This window comes from Pseudoliparis swirei, chromosome 11 (assembly GCF_029220125.1).
Source record: "Pseudoliparis swirei isolate HS2019 ecotype Mariana Trench chromosome 11, NWPU_hadal_v1, whole genome shotgun sequence".
Taxonomy (NCBI): Eukaryota; Metazoa; Chordata; class Actinopteri; order Perciformes; family Liparidae; genus Pseudoliparis; species Pseudoliparis swirei.
The window spans coordinates 11,579,239-11,599,238 of NC_079398.1; the positions used below are offsets into that span (position 1 = coordinate 11,579,239).

Sequence of the window (20,000 nt, forward strand, 5' to 3'; positions counted from 1 at the left end):
TACAGTTTATATGCTCTTCTTAAAGAAATTAAATTAATAATTTATAATATTTAGAAAAAATATTTGTTCAATAATAACGATTACGGTACTATCAAAATGATATACAGTGGCAGAATGCAACACAACTCAAGTGCTGTACTCAAGTACTGTATTTGTACTTCTTAGATTTGTTTCATTGTATGTTACTTCTACTCTAAATGTTTGACTTTTTATTCCAATACATTTATTTATAGCAGTAGTCTCTTGTTTCACTGCAGATCAAGGTTTTATAAACCTTTAATGAGCATATCGAATTGGATGCAGTTTCATAAAGTGAATTTAACCCACTAACAGTATATACATTGTAATTGTTGAGGTATAATTAGCTAAACTATAACCAGCTGTGACATGAACATATTTTCTTTCATCATTTATAATAATTACCAGTAAACTATGTAATTATGTAACACTGACAGTGTCCATTTTGCCTGCTTGTGGAGTATTTTTGCTTTTATACACATTTGTATACACATTTGTATACACATTTTGCTGATGATATGTTGTACTTTCTTTTGTAGGCTGTGTGTAGTTTTATATGTTTATAATCAGATTTCAACCAGGATCGAAAGAAACAGAGTCAATTTAGAAAATCCGGTGGGATAAAGATGCTCTGCTCACAAACATAAAACAACAAACAGGAAAATAAATATGATACTACCCACTGAAACTTGACCGCTGGATGAGTAAAACAGTAGCTCTTTTTTCATTCTTACTGGGATACAACAGTTTTCTCAACCAGTTTACACTGACTAAACGAACACAAAGAATTCTAACTTTTTTGACGTGATTTTTGTATTTGTCATCCAATGCGCAACCATACGTAGTCAGACCTTTTATTTTGAAAGATTGTTCTCGGACACCGTGTGTCTCGTATGCGGCAGCTTGACGCTCACCGCGGCGAGAGGGATCCTCGCTGATGTGAGTGTTTTGGTCCAGTCGAGCTCCACTCACAAAAATGACAGCGCGGAAGTCTGGCTCGCGGCTGGAGACCGAGATAGAGCGGTGCCGCTCCGAGAGTCAATGGGACAAGATACCGGAGCTCGTCCGACAGCTGTCCGCCAAACTCATATCCAACGGTAAGAAGTGTGCGGCTCTCTTGGTTCATTCAGTCTCTCGGGCCTTCCCTCGGCTCCGAGTCCTCGGTACTTCCTGATAGCGGCAGCCGAGGCGGGGAGTTCTCCCAGCACTGTGCTGCTGTTGGAGCCTGCTAGCTTGGAAAGGTCAAGAGAAAGACTTCATTATTTTGTTCTCTGGGGATTTGGGCCGTCTTTGGGCCGTGTGGGGTGTAACGTCACACACACTGAGGCACTTTGATTTGTACGACATGGAGAAGTTAGCGTGTGACAGTTCTGCCCCTCTGGTTCACTCATCATCGGAAACCACTTCAAAGCAACATCACACACTTGTGTCAACCCTGTTACTTAACGCTGTATGTCGAGATGTTGATGATGCCAACATGTACCATAATAGTCCAGGTATTACTGATATGTTTTCACTCGTACTCCCTATAAACCACATGTTTACCCAAACTGACAGACAGGCAAAATTGGCATATTTTCATTTCTGGTTTTCGCAATTCTGTTAGCTGTGTGGCTAAGATGCGTGATGGCTAGCTGCATGCTAACGCTAGCTGTCAAACTCCTCGCTGATGCAGAGAGGTAAACTGTCCTGAGTTACAGTAACAACAACTACTACGACACCCTGAAGGCGACAGAGGAACATTTTTGTTTGACACATGTAAAGATAATGCTGCCTGGCCCCGGGCAGTGGCCGATTCATCACTGTAATCCGAATGGGTTTCTTGGAAGTATGAAATCCCATTTATTTTAAGTGTTAAATCTCTGTAAAATCCCTGTGACATGAACGCATCATGTGGATGATTATGTCACATGTAGATATCGTGATGCGTTCATTTGACAGGGATTTGTTGTTTTGATAGGGAAGTTAGAAAAGAAGGACATGTAAAAAGCATTATAACCCATCTTGCCATGCAATTTAAATTCACCTATGTGTATTACTATAACATTTATATATCAGAATCAGATTTAGAATCAGCTTTATTGGCCATTTACATGTGCACATACATGGAATTTGACTCCGGTTAAACGTACACTCTCCTCGTACATACATGTAATTTACAAATAACAAATATAAAAAAGACATTGAAGACAGCAGAATAGCAACATGTATGTACAATATAAAAAACAACAACAGTGACAATGAATTGGGGGCAAATTATCACTTATGGTGGTGGCCTTGATCCAATATAATTTCCAAATTGTAATAAAATAAACTGTACTTGTTCTTTTGCCACGAATGTCTGTCTCCATCTGACCACGACTGAAAATAACCAAGCATTAATGTCCATCAAGCCTTCTAGTCTGGTGATTGCTTCCTCCTATTCTTTCCCTGTTTACCTTTGTATATGATTGATGCAGTGGTGTGCAGGTCTCCCTGTGACATCACTGCTGATTGTAGCTAAAGAGCAAACTTCTGATCACACCCATTACTTAGTGGGGAGGTGAAACAGAGAGGGAAGCACAACACTGCTTTTCAGCCTGGTGTACTTTAAGAGAGCGACATCAGTTTATGGAGTCACATTTAGTTATTGTTAATATTAAGAGCGCTATTGATTTTTTTTTAATAGTAACCACAGCCCAGAATGCAATGAGAATAATTGTTCCTGTTGTGCTGTTCGGTAAGGGCGAGGGAAACGGCGGGCTTGGAGCGGTGTTTGGTGCAGGAGAGCTGTAAGCTCTGGTCGCTGACTGGGTCCAGTAACCGGATTAATGCTCACCTCTTAAAAACACACACAATCACACGATTTCTGAAGCGTGTCGAGGCATTACATACTTCTGGCTGGTATGTGTGTAAAGTCTGCAGTGTTCCTTTATATGTTGAGATATGTATTGCAACCGCAGTGACAGCTGACGACCAGGAGAACCCTTCAAAAGGATTTAGTCCCTCAAATCTTATTTTAAATTGTGAATAAAGACATTTTCAATCGACTATGAATTTATATAAAATTGACCTTCAGACTATACCCTGTGATTCTAGATTAACCATATATCACCCTAAAATTAATTATTGATTCATCTTCGTGAATTAATGTTTTATTTTAAACTGCCAGACTGATCATGAACTCATTTTTCAACCCAAAGTTGAAAAATTAAAGGTACAGTGTGTAGGATTTGCTGTTATCTAGCGGTGAGGTTGCAGATTGCAACCACCTGAAACGTCTCCCATGGGACAAAAAAACATCAACTGTATAAAGACGGGAGCCGTAAATGCACAATTTTGTTTTAAGTGGTGAGGCAATTACAGTCATGATTTCTCCTCCCGTGTGTAGATGACCTAGGTGAGCTGTTGCTGGGGGAATGCAAGCTTCAGACATACCTGAAGGAGAACCCCATCAAACAGGGAGCCAGTCCCCGGGGCCCACGACCTAAACTGGTGGAGGTCAGGAAACACCTCACTGCTGCTCTGGACAGAGGAAACCTCAAGGTAGCTGTGGCCGAGGAGGCGGTCGACAAGTTGTCCGAATGAATCCCTCCGTTTGGTGTCGTGCCCGCGCGGCCACACTTTACACTTTGTCACCTTGTTTCTTACTTATTCTACAAAAAGATTTCCGGTGTCTGACATGTGATTTGAGTGGTTCACGCAGACTTTTTCTTCTAAAATTAGTAGCTATAATGGAAAATATTAGAGGGAGAAAATGTCTTGTTGTGTGTCCTCCAGGCAGATTACCTCCAGGAAGCCAGTCTGCTGATGGCCAAACTGTGCTATGTGGAGGGAGAGTACAGAGACGCGTTGGGTAACCCTCACACTCCTCTGGTGTATTTACTCATATTTAGTATCTGTTACTGGAATTATGTTATTATAAAAGAAATGTTTTAACTTAATTCATACTTAATTGGTGTATTGACAGGTCACTACAGCAGGGTCAGCCTGGATGACATGCATCTGGGGGGAGCTCCTGTGTACAGGCTGTCCATGATAGCGGAGGCATACGCTACTAAAGGTACACACACACACACACACACACACACACACACACACACACACACGCACGTGCCCATGTCTCATAGCCTTCTTGATCCTAACCTGGACCTCAGCACTACTGCTTTGCTCCACATGGTGGCAGTGCAGTGTCACTGCTGTGGTATACACTGGATCACGTTGGATCGTTATGATTAATAAATGCACACGTTTGCACATCAGGCACCTAGAGTTGCCTTTGAATAATAGATATTTACTTGTTATTCTATTCTTATTCAGGTCATCTGTGCAACCGAATACAATTCTTAAAACTCAAGGTATAAGGTATGAATGTGATGATTATGAATGATGTTTTGAGGCTCAAAGCAGCTTGGATTAAAAACCATCAGAGGGATAAGACGATCACTTCAAGGGTCAAAAAACTACATCAAACAACTTAATCAAATAATATGAACTAATGGTTTGAAAGGCTAAAAATGTATAGCAGACGCTGGTAACTCATGGCCTTTACCACTGTTTACCTCTCCCCCCACCTCCCCAGGACTGTGCTTGGAGAAGACCCCAGCAGCCTCCCCGTCTCTCTCCAATAAGAACACCGGGTCTCCCTCGTCCAATAGGAGCACAACAGACCAGGAGCAGGAAATCATCACCTGCTATGAAAAGTCTGGCGACATCGCTCTGCTCTACCTGCAGGAGGCGGAGAAGGTACACGCCGGTCGTCAGCGCGGCATAGTCGTGGTCGAGTGCTGTGCGTGTTTTCTGAGCGTCAACCAATATCTTGTTAGCACCCGGACGCGTTGCCGTCGCCGTGGGTGTTGTGATGCGTGTTCTGCAGACGGTGTGCAAGTTTTACCAACGCGTTCCCGCCAGGGACAGCCAACTGGCAAACAAATCGCCCCCCTCTTAATTTTGGAGAATGTCGGCACTCAGACATTCTCCAAATTAAGAGGGAGAGATTTGTTGTTTGCCAGCTGACTCGAGCTGGCAAACAACCAAGAGCTGCAATAAAAAGCAGAGAGATACAAATAAACTGTCCCCACGTTCGAATCACACTTCAGTGAGATGTGATGGCCGAACACAACTGAAGACTATGGAGGGCTGTTGCTGTCATGCTAGAGAACAAGTTTGTATTGTGATCTTTTATATTTTTCATGTAATAACAAGATAACTTTTATATACGTTTTCTGAAAAAGGAACAAAAGAACTACAGTTTCACTGCTTGAGAGTGTGAGGTCGCCCCACAAAGAATAAGTGTTTTTATATTTAAGCTTGTATCACATAATAACAGTAAGTTTACCATTAAATGTTTCACGTGATAAGAAGACACAGTATATTGTTAACCAGTGTTATCTTGTATGTTGTAATAATAAAAAAAACATGTCGCTATAATGTGAAAAACGTCTGACGATGAATATTTCAGGTTAAAACTTGATACTCATCCGTTTTTTTCTTTATTCTGAAAAGCAATACGCTGTCGTCAGAGTTCTAGGAATATTTAAAAATATTATCTTTGTATTATAAGTCAGTAAAGGTTTGGGGCTGCACATTTCGTCATTATAATGTCAGATATTAGTGAGAAATAGACGTCACAAATCCCTAAAGTCCAAGGGGAAGTCTTTTTAAATGTCTTGTTGAGACTGACCTGTACTCTCCCCAAGACAGAGAAAAGCTGCAAATCCTCACAACAGATATTTTTCTCACAGTTTTGCTTGAAAAATAACTTGAAGATTTCTCTTTTATCAAAATAGTTACTGATTAATAAATCAACGCATTGTTTTAGCTCTAGTACAGTCACATCCTAAACCCTTTTATAGGATTATTAATGTAAAAATGAGGATGTAATTCAACATAACGCTTCACCCGAGTATAATAACACACAAACTTAACCAGCTTTCAACAGCTACTCTAGCCCTTTTATTCCTACCTATCATAACTTTTTCAAGTAACTGAAATTTTGGCCAACAAAGTTTTACTCGACTAACAGTCCCACTCGCACAAAGACAGAACAGATATTCTTTGTATCTTGCTTAGTTCGCATTTCTCATGCATACATAAATGTGATTTATTAAATAGGCCACTGTAGAAATGAAATGGTTTGAGTGAGCCATTTTGAATCTTACGTTTCTAAAATGGTATCAGGCTGAGTGTTGGCCCTGAAAAGTTAATAGATAATTGCTTTGTGTCCAGCAGATCTTTCCGTGTTAACTTTTGGATTTCTTTCTTTATCCCCGTCTGTGTCTGCAGGCCTTATCCGCAGGAATTCAGAACCGCAGCCCAAAGCCCGGCCCGACGACCCAGGACCTGGAACTGGGCTACTTCCTGGAGACGGGCCTGCAGAGAGCCCACGTCATCCACTTCAAGAACGGGTAAAAGAGGGAGGCGGCAGAGAGATAGAAATGGAAATGAGAGGGAGCCTACAGAGTTGCCTGTCAATCACTTCAAAACCAAAAAACTGATTTTTAACATGACTACCAGGCACGTTTTTAGTATTTAAAGAAGTATTTGAGAAGACGGACAGCTCTTGTGGACACGTTCTAACCGTGTTACGAAGCTGCCGACAGGTGTGTGAAAGCAAAAAAGTGTGAACACTGTGATGTAAAACGCGCAGCAGAAAGTAGTTCCCATGGCGTCGTTGTTTTCTTGACAGCAGAGATCATTTCAGGTCAAGACTTGTTGCTGGAAGACTTCTATATGTTGTTTACTAACCTCACATCATTTCTGATCATAACAACATGAAACATTAAACTATGGACTACAATACCGTAAGGCCTTATGACCTCATGAGCTTTTCTGTGTCACCTTTGCAAACTGGCAACGGTCTAAATCTGCTTGTCATTTGGATAAATATTCAACTATTCTCACACACACACGCATGGATAGAAACTTGAAAATGTTCTGGACATGTTGTGGATTATGCGCACATCTGTTGTGAGATGTCTTCCATTCACACTTACGCACACTACAGACTCTGACAAGTGTCTCTCTTCCTGTTTCCTCACCACGTTGCCATAGCAACCTGACACAAGGCGTGGGCCGGTTTCGGGAGATTCTCCGGGCTGTTGAGAACAGAACCACCCAGAGCCTGCGCATGGTAAGGGACGACGGAGGTTAGCTTTTCTGATTTGGCTCTGAGATTAAGGAGATGTTTATGTATCAACATGTTTGTGAAATATGTTTTTTTTAACGAGTTAAACAAAGTAGATATCACGTGTTAATTAGTGAGCTTTACATGTGCTGTTGGGAGGATTTTGTTACTTTCTGACACACCCAGGACCACTGTTTCCCCTGTTTCCAGTCTATGCTAAACTAGCTGGCGCTGGCATTATATCTTTCAAACAGGGATATCAAACTCTCTGCAAGAATGCAAAGAAGTCTATTTTCCAAAATGTCAAGACGTTCCCCCCTTCTTCTTTTTTTTTAAGACACTGCACCAGTCACAAACCCAACTATTCACAGTCTACTTCAGTCGGGAGATTTTTTAATATGTCAAAGTTGTAAAAATCTATTTCCTCCAGCCTTCCTGTCTGTTAGAAACTATAAGAACCTAAACATAAGAGCAGAGCTTTTTCCATGTTGATTTAAACCCACCACAAACATTTAAACAAACACTTAAAATGTGACTTTGATTGTAGATGTTATGATGATGAAAGAATCCAGATAGTAAAATGGTACAACGGTAAAATTATTAATATAACTGGCTGTTACTGGGAAGCAAAGTAACCAGATTGTGTGTCTGTGTGTGTCTGTGTGTGAATGCAGACTATAGCCAGACAGCTTGCAGAGATCTTGCTCAGAGGAATGTGTGAACAGAGTTACTGGTCTCCTCTGGAAGACCCGCCCACTGTGTCGCCATTGGACAATCCCACACGGCAGGGACACACTCACACCAAGAACTACAGCCTAAGCCGACGCCCACGCGTGTACTCAGGAGAGAAGTAAGTGATAATGTGTGTGTGTTGATACTTAAAGTTGGAACATTTCCAAGATGGCTCTAAAATTACTTCTTTGCCAATGTACCTTTTAACGTTTTTTTCTTACATGTGTTTCCCCTCATCCTCATCCATGTGTCTGACTCCCTCCATGCATTTCTCTCTCTCAGCCTGTTTTGCCCCCAGGAGAACACAGAGGAAGCGTTGCTGCTGCTGCTCATCAGTGAGTCCATGGTAAGCACATCAACGCCTCTCTTCAACTCAGGCTGGGAAACCTCGACATAAGGGGCCACTCTTAATTCTCTGGTCTGTGTTTGTGTGTGCTCAGGCTAACCGCGACGCTGTGTTGAGCAGGATCCCCGAACACAACAACGACCGCATCATCAGCCTGCAGTCTGCGTCGGTGGTGTACGACCTGCTGACTATAGCTCTGGGCAGGAGAGGGCAGTATGAGATGCTGTCTGAGGTTAGCAATCCCTCCTGTGGGCTGCATTGTCACCATCAAAGAGACTGTGGAAAGGGTTAAAGCCCAGATACACCCACATGAAATCCCACCTCAATTCCTTCGATTTATTTCCCCCAAACAAATAAATATTTTATTACAATCTGCTGTAAGAATGGAACTTGACGAAGCTTACAGATACCAGGAGAACGCTGATTGAAGTGTGTCCCATTTCCGATGTCTCCAGTGTTTGGAGAGAGCCATGAAGTTTGCCTTTGAGGAATTCCACTTGTGGTACCAGCTCGCCCTGTCGCTCATGGCGGCCGGCAAATCGGCCCGTGCTGTTAAAGTCCTCAAGGAATGTATTCGCCTGAAGCCTGACGACCCCACCATCCCACTGCTGGCTGTCAAGCTGTGCATCGGACCTCTTCACTGGGTAAGGAAGGAGCAGCTAATACATGTCCTCAGTGATTCTAGAAACCTTTGGTGAGGTTTTCTAGAGCTGTGTTAGCTCTGTTCAGGCCTTAAATACCCCCATTATCTCTAAAACAATGTCTTTTTGATATGATTTCTTTTTGCTTTTTTTCCCCTCCATTCGTTCTCATGTTATGTCCGCGACCTCCCACAATCCAGTTGGATGAGGGGGAGTGCTTTGGAAAGATGGTGATTGACATGGGGGAGAAAGCAGCTGAGTTCAGAGCCAAAAGCTTCTTGGCCATTGGGCTGGTTTACAGCCTCAAAGCCACTGACGGTAGGTCTCTCTCTCTCTCTCTCTCTCTGTGTGTGTGTGTGTGTGTGTGTGATCACAAACACTTTAGATGTCTGTCCCTGACTCTGTCTCTCTGCGACTCTTCAGCATCATTGCGGAGCACACAGGAGGAGTACCAGAGGAAAGCTTTGGGAGCCTTCCAGAGGTTGGGACTGAGCCATGCCGCTCGCCGTTTTCTCCTTTACACCCACATTTTACTCAGCACATTTGTGTTCACAGTGCAAACTGCTTCTCAGTCTGACAGGATGGAAACTGAATTTACTGTCCCATCAATCCATTATATTAAACCCTACGCCCGCCTGCACAGCTTTTACTTCTGTGTACATAGGATACGACTTGTATACGAGTCAGATGCTGCCATCCATATAAATGTGTTCAGCACATCTGGGAACACGTTTGTAATGCACCCGTCATTTAAAAGGGCGGGTGGGGTTGTGTGAGGTCCGACATTAGATGACAGTTGGTACATGGAATAATTCAATAAGAGTATACTATGAGCTTTATCTATGAATAAAGTGAAAGATGTTCCTGCTCATGATATACATACTTATCCCACATACCGTCGCTTGTTGTACACTGCCTATTTATATGGCGTTAAGGTCTCTCGTTGTGTCTCCATGTTTAAATATCCTTTTCTTGGCTCCCTCTGCCGTCCTTCTACTGTTGTGTTGCTGCAGCGACCCAATCCCCCCCCCCCACCGGGCGCGTTAGAGGTTCATGAAATGTTATTTGACTTTTTGTTCCGCACATCTGAACACGCCGTATCTGTGTCTATCCGTAGAGCTCAGAGTCTGTCTCCCACGGACCATCTAGCGGCCTTCTACCTGGCGCTGCAGCTCGCCGTCTCCCGACAGGTAACACGATCTGTCGCTGTAACAGCTAAATGAACATTTAATACAACGTCATTGACATTGACATCTCAAAACCGTACGAGTTTGAGGCGTGAAGTGGACACAGAGAGGAAATGACACACCTGCCACTTGACAAAGGGATTCATTTACCCTGACTGTGGTGAAAACCTGTTGTGTGTGTGTGTGTGTGTGTGTGTGTGTGTGTGTGTGTAGATCCCCGAGGCACTTGGCTATGTACGACAGGCGTTGCAGCTCCAAGGAGACGATGTCCACTCCCTTCATCTGCTCGCCCTGCTGCTCTCCGCTCAGAAACACTACCATGACGCTCTCAATATTATAGAGATGGCTCTGTCCGAGTACCCGGAGAACTTCAAGTGAGACTCCCCACACGGCCACAGGACATTTGTTAAAAAAAAATTTCTTTATTTCTCTGTCATCTTTCTCTCTCTCTCTCTGTGTGTGTGTGTGTGTGTGTGTGTGTGTGTGTGTAGTCTGCTGTATACCAAGGTGAAGTTGGAGTCTATGTGTAGAGGACCGGAGGAAGCTCTGCTCACCTGCAAACACATGCTGCAGATCTGGAAGAGCTTTTACAATCTTACAAACCCCAGGTAAACACACACACACGCACACGTGTGTAAATCAATTGCGAGCATCTCAGTCCAATCGAAAACATCCATTTCTGTGTATAATCGCCACAGAATATTTGACATGAAGACATGGAGATACTTTCAATGTCTTCAGTGTTTGTAGTATTTATGGAGATAGTTTTTTAAATGTAATTGAACATTTCTAGTCTTTCAACAATAACTTTAATCTGGTTTACAACATTATGAAACTGCATAAATATAGAAATGAAAAGAAATAACTACAAATTAAATAGAAGAGATGGAAAAACAAATTTTTATTAGAAATTTGTACAAATAAATAAACATAAAAATGTGAATAAACTAGGGCTGTCAGCGTTAACGCGTTAATCTATGCGATTAATTTGGCCGCGTGAACGCACTAAAATATTTTAACGCAATTAACGCAAATTATTATTATTATTTTTTTTTAAACCGCGGCAGTACGGTTTGACACTGTTTCCGTTTTTAAAACAATCATTTCTCCGCGAAAATAAGGAGCAGAAATCAGTTTAACTCGTGGATGAATCAGTCGGGTTTCCTCCTGCTCCTCCTTCCTCCCGTCTCCCCCTCTGATACACAGAGGAACGGAGGGCGACGTGTCGGGTGACGCGGCGCGGAAAGAACGCGACACACGAAACCTTCACCGTGATTGGTCAATCCGTTTGTCTGTCAACATTTCGGGGGAAAAAAAACAATGAACACTCAGTAAATCACAAAGGACCTCCCACCTCACAGATGAGGCTCATTTAGCAGCCTGTCAGTCAGAGAACCAGAGAACACGGCGCGAGGACAATGAGCCTCATTTCAGAGCTGAGATTGTTCTGGAATGGTTGATGTATAACACGTGGGGGTGTGTCACATGCAAAAGACTTTAAACGGTGAATTTAATTTATTTTGTAAAATGTATAAAATGCCCCCAGCCTCCAGAGGGTTAACGTGACATATGTGAATGTCAGTCAGTTACCAAGGCCACTGGTTCTGCTGTGTTCAATGTTAAAGATGACAGGACCAATGGGGTCTCAATATACCTCATTTTTTTTACTAATCTGATGTTTCACTGAAGAAACAATTTATCATCCACGATATTAAATACCTCGCTGGCACTGTATATGTAGGAGCCTCTTTGAAAACACAGCTCTGTGTGAAGTTTTGTCTTTAAAAAGAATGAACTTTTAACTTTTAACTTTTAATCGCGATTAATTAATCGCAATTTCAAAATGTGCGATTAATTAGTTAATTTTTTTTAATCGATTGACAGCTCTAGAATAAACCAAAAATACAAAGAGTAAAGGATAGAATATGATAACCTTTTTTCTACGGCAGGTATTATTGTCATGTGTTTATCCTGGCTCAATCTCCAGCTGGTGTGGTTTCACACGGCAACTAAGACACGAAATGTCCGTACTGTGCGCTGCTTTTGGAGACGTGTTTGCTTGTCGACCCGGGGGATGACAACAAGAGCCTAGCTGTGTGTTTGTGTGTCTCTGTGTGTGTTTGTGTGTCTCTGTGTGTCTGTGTGTGTTTGTGTGCTCGTGTGTGTGAACACTTGTTTTTGTGGCAGTGATTCTGGGCGTGGCAGCAGTCTATTGGACAGAGCCATGGCAGACAGACGGCAGCTCAACGCCATGACTCTGCCTGACTTCAGTGATCCAGATACGGGTAAACACACACACACACACACACTCTTTCTCTTACTCCTTCAGCGAGAACCCTCAGGACCTCCCCAGTGAAACTAATCCAATTGTCTTCATTGTCTTTCAGTAAACACACTTTATTTCTGACACGAGTCACTTGCGATTACATTTTGAAAATGGCCCTCGAGGGAGACGTGGCTTCCTGTTTCTTGTCTTTGTTTTGATCCATTCTCCCTCGAATCTACAGATATTAAACGAAAAGCTTTCCTAACACTGACATACATCCATATGATTGTTTTTCCTTTATATTGTTTTTTAGAAATATTGTTTATGTGCAGATTGACCCCCAGCGACCTGTAAGCTCCCTTTGTTTAGTCCTTGATTTATTCTGTTTCATTCCCTTTTGTTTGTTCCAGTCTCCGGTTCTTCCTCTTCTCACTCTGGTTCCGAACCGGTCTCCCCCACCTCCCCGTCCAGCATTTCCACCTTCTCCTCCCCGCTGTCTTCCCCCGTCTTCATCCTCCAGTCTCCTCCTTTCCCTCCACCCAAAAACCCATCCTTCTTCCCTCCTTGTCCTCCTCCTCCTCCACCCACCAAGACCAGGACTCAATCCTTTTGCAACCACGTCCGTTTCCGACATCGCTCCTCCAATTGTAATCCGCCTCCTCGTCCACTCGGCCTGTAGCACGGTGTGGAGAGTGACCTCAAAGAGGGTTTTTTGGGTGATTTGCTTGTCGGTTTACTCGTGTGTTTACTGACGTCTGGATCAATGTCAGCCGACTAGAGTGCACTGACGTAGCTCACTTCAGATGTTTTATTATATATTTAAATGTTATGGATTGTATTCAATCTGTCACGAGGCTAAATACGGGAGGTGTCATCCTCGTATCGGTGTATCATTTAATAACACACGTTTGTTTTGAGGTATTTATCAGTGTTGCATGATGTTCTCAGTAGAATATTACATAACAGAAGAGGGAGAACACTCCGACATCAGCGTTACCTCACCCAGTCCGGCGTGACTGACCTTTCCTGCTGGTTTACAGACAAACAAAGGCGGAGCATCAACACCACCTAAATATCAGACACACTTTGTTCACCGTCAGCCTGTGGACGGCTGAACCCCGTCGTCTTCACGAGGACGGACGGAGCTGTCGAACTAAACCCACTAACGCTAACCGGCTTTGGATCCGCTGCAGTTGCTTTGTGTTTTCTTTTGTCTGGTGAACTCACCCACTCACGTTGTAACTCCACACGCATACAGCTCGGATTTAGAGATCAGTTGGGTTTTTATTTGTTTTATTCCACTGAAAATGAGTTCCACATATTACAGCGTCGCCCTCTCTCCACATCATCTGCTTTTCCCTGCTCTTTTGTTTGTGTTCCTATTTTGCATCCCTCTCGGTCTCTGTCTCTCTCTATCTCTCTCTGTCGCTCTCTTTGTCTCTCTCTCTGTCCCTTTGTCTCTCTCTCTCTCTATGTATTTAAAGTTGATCCTTTTTTTAAAGCCACTTCCCAGCTTTGATATTCAAATCTTCTCTTTCCGTCCGTGTCTCATTCATCCTGTGCACATGGGCAGTTCCTCTCTCTTTCTCTTTTGTGCCAAAAAATACACACAGTAGTATTTTGGACTCCATATGACACTGTGGGAGACCAGAAGAGTACGAGAAGGGGGGGGGGGATGTTTTATTGAAGAAAAGCTTTTTATTCAAGCGAGCTGCAGCCATCAGTCAGTGTTAATTTAATCTCATGTTTTATGTGTCATCGAATCCCTTCAGGCTGCATCTGATGTGATAAATCAAAACAGGTCAAAAGGTGAAGATGAAAGTCGATGACGGTGCATAAATCAGACGTATGTTACTGAGTCTCATGGGGAAATGCATAACAATGTATTAAAACATGTACAAGTGGTCTTATGATATATCAAAACACAGAACAGCTCAAAGTGGATGAAGTCATAATTGTTGAGTCAATATTTATCAGTTAATCATCCCACTAAAGAGTTCCTTCACCATTTGATACCTTGTTGGTCATAACTGACACTCAGAGGAGCAGAGCGTCTCTCTATCAATGTTTCATGTACGACCAGAGATACGTCTGCAGTGGAGGATAAGTGGCATTTCAAAAGAATATTACCGAAAAGATAATATGTGAAAGATGCTCTGGGTACCATCGTATGACGTGTAGCTTCAGATGGTCATCCGCAGCCCCACGTGGCGGCGTTTGTGTCTCTGTGATGATCTGAATCCAGAAAACACAATTATGTCAATAACTAATCCACAGTGCAGATTGATGCTGTGTTCATGCATGAGAGCGCAGGAATTAATCCCCTTTGACCCGGTTAAACTACGGCCGTGTGTGTGTGTGTGCGTGTCTCTCTGGTTTTCTCCTATTTTTCTGTTGATATTGGAATCGTTGGAATCTGCTCGTGTGTTTGGCTGAATTAAAAACCTGCTGCGGCGCCCGGCGCTGCTGCGGTAGTAAGTCGGCGCCTCTTGGAGGTGGTGCATGTCCAATATTTTTAACTTTCTCCCCCCCCCCCTCTCCTTCAGGCTCGGTTCACGCCACATCTATCGCAGCCAGTCGCGTGGAGCAGGCTCTGTCTGAGGTAGCCTCCTCTCTGCAGAGCAGTGCCCCCAAACACGGACCCCTGCACCCCTGGATGACCCTGGCTCAGATCTGGCTGCATGCAGGTATGCACACGCACACGGAGGTGCAGCAGAGACGCGCTCTGCGCTCCTCATACGGATATTTGAAGCGTATATGAATATATATGAAGCCCAGGTGCTGTCTCAGAGAAACAAACAAAAACATTTCTACCGTCGCTAATTCGGAGTGAGGTCAGATCGATTTTTTTTTTAAGCTCTGCCCAGAAAAGTCCTAAAGTCCTTTAACGTTTCCCGTTTATCGAACCGGAAGAAGGTGCGTTACCCTCGGAGCGATGGCCTTTTGCCTCGTTCGGCTCTTTACGTCAAACTAAAGACGGGATGCTTCGTGCAGCATCATTGGCGCCATCGAGCAGACGGACGTGAGTGTTCTGGCGGCGGCGTGTAACAGCTTGACGGCCTTTGCAGCCGCAGCACATTAGATTAACTTTTGGAGTCCAGCCCCGTTTCTCATTTCTGCTTCGCCAGCAGACACAAACACAAGCAGACTGGAGAGCACCCGGAGACACACACACACACCACACACCACACACACACACAGAGACGAAGGTTGCCCGGGAACCCATTTATCTCTCCAGCTGCTTCCTGTCAGAGGAGGTCATTTCCAGCTTGGCGACACAGATAATATAATCATCCAATCAGAGGTCAGACGAGCAGACGGTTCAAACTCATTTCCTCTGTCTGTGGCATTCGTTGTTTGTATTTATCTCTGTGTGTCTCTCTCTGTATCTCTCTCTCTCTGTCTCTCTCTCTGTGTCTCTCTCTCTGTCTCTCTCTCTCTCTGTGTATCTCTCTCTGTCTCTCTCTGTTTCTCTCTCTGTATCTCTATCTGTCTCTCTCTCTCTGTCTCTCTCTCTCTCTCTCTGTATCTCTCTATCTGTCTCTCTCTCTGTGTATCTGTATCTCTCTATCTGTCTCTCTCTCTCTCTCTGTGTGTATCTCTCTCTGTCTGTCTCTGTCTGTCTCTCTCGGCCCCTCTCTCTCTCCCTCTCCCTCTCCCTCTCTCTCTTTACAGAGATCGCATTATAATTTTTTGTTTATTTATGCTGTTTGAGCGAGAAAGATCGAGTTTCTCTCTCACATTTTCTGCTTCTACGCTTATCAAAGTTGAATGATTTCACCCGAAAAATACATTTCACATTTCTGTTTGTGGCTCCTGACTTTAATACATCATTTACGTTGCAATAAACTGTAACTTGAGATGAGGCATCCTCCTCCTTGTGCAACACAGAGGTCTTGATTTCATGAGCCGGGTAAATCGATCGTTATCTCTGCGTTTCCTGTCGACTTGACAAAGATAATGATGTTTGAAACTACCACAAATTGTGCAATGTCATAAAAATGTTCTCTTAAAAGTTGTAAACTATAGTGTACCATTTAAAAAAAAAAAAAAAAAATGGCTAGTGTGCCATAAAAAGTCATATTAAACCATTCACACAGTTAAATGACTCAGTCTCTCCTCCCCGTCTGTCCTCTGGTAGCCGAGGTGTACACCGGCATGTCGAAGCCCGCGGAGGCCACGGCGTGCACGCAGGAGGCCGCCAACCTCTTCCCCACATCCCATCATGTGCTGTACATGAGGGGCCAGATCGCTGAGCTCAAGGGCAACGTCGACGAGGCCAAGCGCTGGTACGAGGAGGCCCTGTCCATCAACCCGACGCACGTCAAGACCATGCAGAGACTGGTAACACACACACACACACACACACACACAGGCTTGGACTCTGATGTTCTCCTTCAGCTGCGGCCTCGTGTCGGGCGTCTTGAGAACATAACAAACCCTCCAAATGGAAGGAAAGGAATAGTTTGTTAACGTCTCGCATATAACTGATTACAAGACGCCGCAAAGTCGTGCGAGTCGGATCCAGATTTAAGTGTGTGCATTTTTAAACGATGGAGGAACACGTTTTTAAATAAATAACCACATTTCAGTTCTTCCTGTCGTTGACAAATTTCATGAATCACTCGTGAATGAAAGATACCACCCAAATAATTCATCTTGCCCCCCTCCCTCATCCACCACCTACCCCCCCGAGTAGAAAGGGAGGAGGCGAGGTGAGGGAAAGTGCAGGGCTGTTTATTCTGCTGCTCCATCACCACGTCCTGCTCAGTGATCTACTTTCTGCAATAAAAACAGAATTGCACAAACGGGCTTACGAGGCCGTCGACAAGAATCCTCACAGATCACCACCATCACCACGCTGACCGTATGTCTTTAAACAGCTTCATCCTCTCTTTCCTCCATCCTCCTTTCTTTCTCTTTGCCTCTGGACCGCGACACAGGGTCTGATTCTTCAGCAGCTGCAGCGCTACAGTCTGTCGGAAAAGGTCCTGAGGGATGCTGTGCAGGTCAACAGGTGTGTGTGTGTGTGTGTGTGTGTGTGTGTGTGTGTGTGTGTGTGTGTGTGTGTGTGTGTGTGTGTGTGTGTGTGTGTGTGTGTGTGTGTGTGTGTGTGTGTGTGTGTGTGTGTGTGTGTGTGTGTGTGTGTGTGTGTGTGTGTGTGTGTGTGTGTGTGTGTGTGTGACACGTTTTATTGCAGGTTTATAACATTGACTAATCCATTTAAAGTCCCTCATGTGTATTTCTATATGTTGCTTTGTGTGTATCTGCAGCACAATGTGTCATTATTATATCTTGGGTCGATCACTACAATATTTATATTTTATCACTTTTTTTCTCTCCTCACCCCCCCTGTTCCTCTCCTCTCTTTTCCTTTCTCTCCTGTTCCTGCTCTCCTCGCCTCTTCTTCTATCACCTCCTCCCTTTCTTTTCCTTCGTCTCCTCCCCGCTCTGATTATCGCTCCTCATTCTTTCGCCCCCTCCTTCCCTGCCCCCTCCCCCATTTCCTTTCCTTTCCTCCTCTCTTGATTTTTCTTCTGCTTTTTATTTTTCGCCTATCCTCCCTGCTTTCCTATCTTATCACCCTCTCTCATCCCTCCTCCTCCTCTCCTCTCCCGTCTCCTCAGTACGGCTCACGATGTGTGGAACAGCCTCGGCGAGGTGTTGCAGGTTCAGGGAAACGCTGCCGCTGCCACCGAGTGTTTCCTCACGGCCTTGGAGCTGGAGGCCAGCAGCCCCATTCTGCCCTTCACCATCATACCCAGAGCACTATGAAGCCCCCCCTCCTCCTCCTCCCCCCCCCCCTCGTTCAGTTAGAGTCTCAGTACTGTACCACGCTGGCACAAATGATGGACCTGCAAACCCCCCACAGACACGCACAGTATGCCTGCATGCCAGCTACACACACCTGCACACGGGTTTACTGCCAGACCCTTACTGTAAATACACACACACACACACTGTATAGAAATGCAAAGAATACACAGAACCTATATACACACGCTCCCCTCCCAGCCCACATTGCCTTGCTGTGGCTTTGAACCCTGGCTGTGTGTGTGTGTGTGTGTGTGTGTGTGTGCGCTCGCGCCGACCTGCACTTTTTCCGTGTTTTGTTTCTTTGTATCTGTATGTACGCCCTTATCCGTGTGTGTGTGTGTCAACATGTTGCCTGAGCATATTTCTCTGTGTGTGTGTGTGTGTGTGTGCGTGCGTGTTAGTTGATTTAAAGACGTAAATAAGGTTAAGAGACTTGAGTTCCTACTCTTGCGTTGCTAGTATTCAGAAGCCGAAGAGTTTACATTTTGTTTACATGTTTCGTTTAGTAGCCAAATATTCCTGATAATCCCAACACACACACACACACACACATGCGTTCATGCGGAGGGGATCGCAGCTACTGTACGGCTGGCTCAGGACCGGCAGATCTTTGAGAATCTCCCGGAGCATTGACCGACGTGATGGAGCCGATCGGTGAAGCCAACACACCGGCTGCGTTTACACACACTGCAGATCAGAGTTCAGAGGACGGCTGCTCTTTTGTTTTTTTTTACATTTATTTTTTAATTGGAGCGCGTTATCTCTTACGTGTACAGACTTTACATCTTTCTTTACATCTTTTTGTTCAACTTTATTTACATGACATTCTATGAGTTTACAAACTTTACCGATATTGCACTATTGTTCCATTTCCTGAAGGAAAGCTTCGAAACTGAAGGAAGAATTCAACATTTTGGAAAATGTGCTTCTTTTTTCTTCTTCTTTTCTTCTCTTGCTTGAGAGATGGAGGAGAGGATTATTGCCACTTTAGAGAGTGGAATACATTGTTTCCATCAAACTCTTGGCAAAAACCATTAATGAGCATATTTCTCAAAATGTCAAAACCATTGCTGTAAAATAAATCCCATCTTTATATGAACACATTGTTAATGTTTTTTTAATCTGTTTGGGGAAGTTTCTTTTCTTTTAGCAGCTGATGTCACAATAGATAAACTCAAATACAAACAAGTGCTGCAGGTAAACTTCATATGAATCTGAAAGCCAGAGCTCCTATGCACCATGTATGTGTTCACATATTATTAATAACAGGAAGAATCTGTTCCACACATCTTCTCAATAATCTGATTTAATATTGTGTGTAAATGCAACCAGTGACTGTCGTTTGTGTCCCGTCAGTCGTGTTGAATACAACTAGATGAATATACTTTTTATTTTTCATTTTAATTATAAATACAAATTGTTGTTGTATATTTGATTGATCCAAATGTATTGTTGTAATTATTATTATTGCCATGGTCTTAGAAAGTAAATTATAATTCTATTTTCTGGAGGGTGATGTTACTGAGATGCAGTTGGAGGAATACAAAAAAAGATGAACTGATTCAGTTTGTTGAGTAAACAAATACATTTATGATTACGACGACGGAGGAAATAAAAGGGATTTAAAACATGTGGGACGACTTGTCTGTGATTTATTAAAAACATCTGTTAAAAAAAAAATGTACGGCTTCAAAAATATACTTTATATAATTTAGTTGAAATCCTCACGTGTTCTTGCAATATTCTCAAGATGAAAAAACCTTTCTTGGAGAAGTCATATAATGCTAATTAAATTAAACTAGGATAATGACAATGAATATTAAAAGTGGTTAAATAAATGTGTCTGTTGTAGTTAATGTATTGAATATAAAAAATACTGAAAAATTAC

The 20,000-nt window shown here is 43.4% G+C and overlaps 1 protein-coding gene across 3 annotated transcripts; it reads left to right on the forward strand.

The window, feature by feature from the left end:
• Positions 1-958: 958 nt before the first annotated feature.
• Positions 959-19,744, forward strand: ttc7b (tetratricopeptide repeat domain 7B). Of its 3 annotated transcripts, XM_056426589.1 has the most exons (22): positions 959-1,115; positions 3,389-3,543; positions 3,778-3,853; positions 3,968-4,060; positions 4,580-4,743; positions 6,283-6,404; positions 7,051-7,129; positions 7,798-7,973; positions 8,138-8,201; positions 8,296-8,433; positions 8,657-8,845; positions 9,043-9,160; positions 9,266-9,323; positions 9,960-10,032; positions 10,243-10,403; positions 10,521-10,637; positions 12,217-12,314; positions 12,706-12,942; positions 14,842-14,982; positions 16,437-16,639; positions 17,239-17,312; positions 17,923-19,744. In XM_056426589.1, the coding sequence occupies exons 1-22, from the start codon at positions 995-997 to the stop codon at positions 18,068-18,070; spliced, it is 2,805 nt and encodes a 934-aa protein (XP_056282564.1). In that variant the 5' UTR covers positions 959-994; the 3' UTR covers positions 18,071-19,744. The 3 variants fall into 3 exon arrangements, with proteins under 3 accessions (XP_056282564.1, XP_056282566.1, XP_056282567.1); XM_056426591.1 differs by lacking the exon at positions 12,706-12,942; XM_056426592.1 differs by lacking the exons at positions 959-1,115; positions 3,389-3,543 and having other exon boundaries at positions 3,789-3,873.
• Positions 19,745-20,000: the final 256 nt, after the last annotated feature.

Bases quoted from the DNA above. Each gene is read 5' to 3' on its own strand.
- ttc7b (XM_056426589.1), top strand. From the start codon at position 995: ATGACAGCGCGGAAGTCTGGCTCGCGGCTGGAGACCGAGATAGAGCGG. The intron at 4,744-6,282 runs GTACACGCCGGT...CTGTGTCTGCAG, and splicing joins ACCTGCAGGAGGCGGAGAAG to GCCTTATCCGCAGGAATTCA. The intron at 9,161-9,265 runs GTAGGTCTCTCT...GCGACTCTTCAG, and splicing joins CAGCCTCAAAGCCACTGACG to CATCATTGCGGAGCACACAG.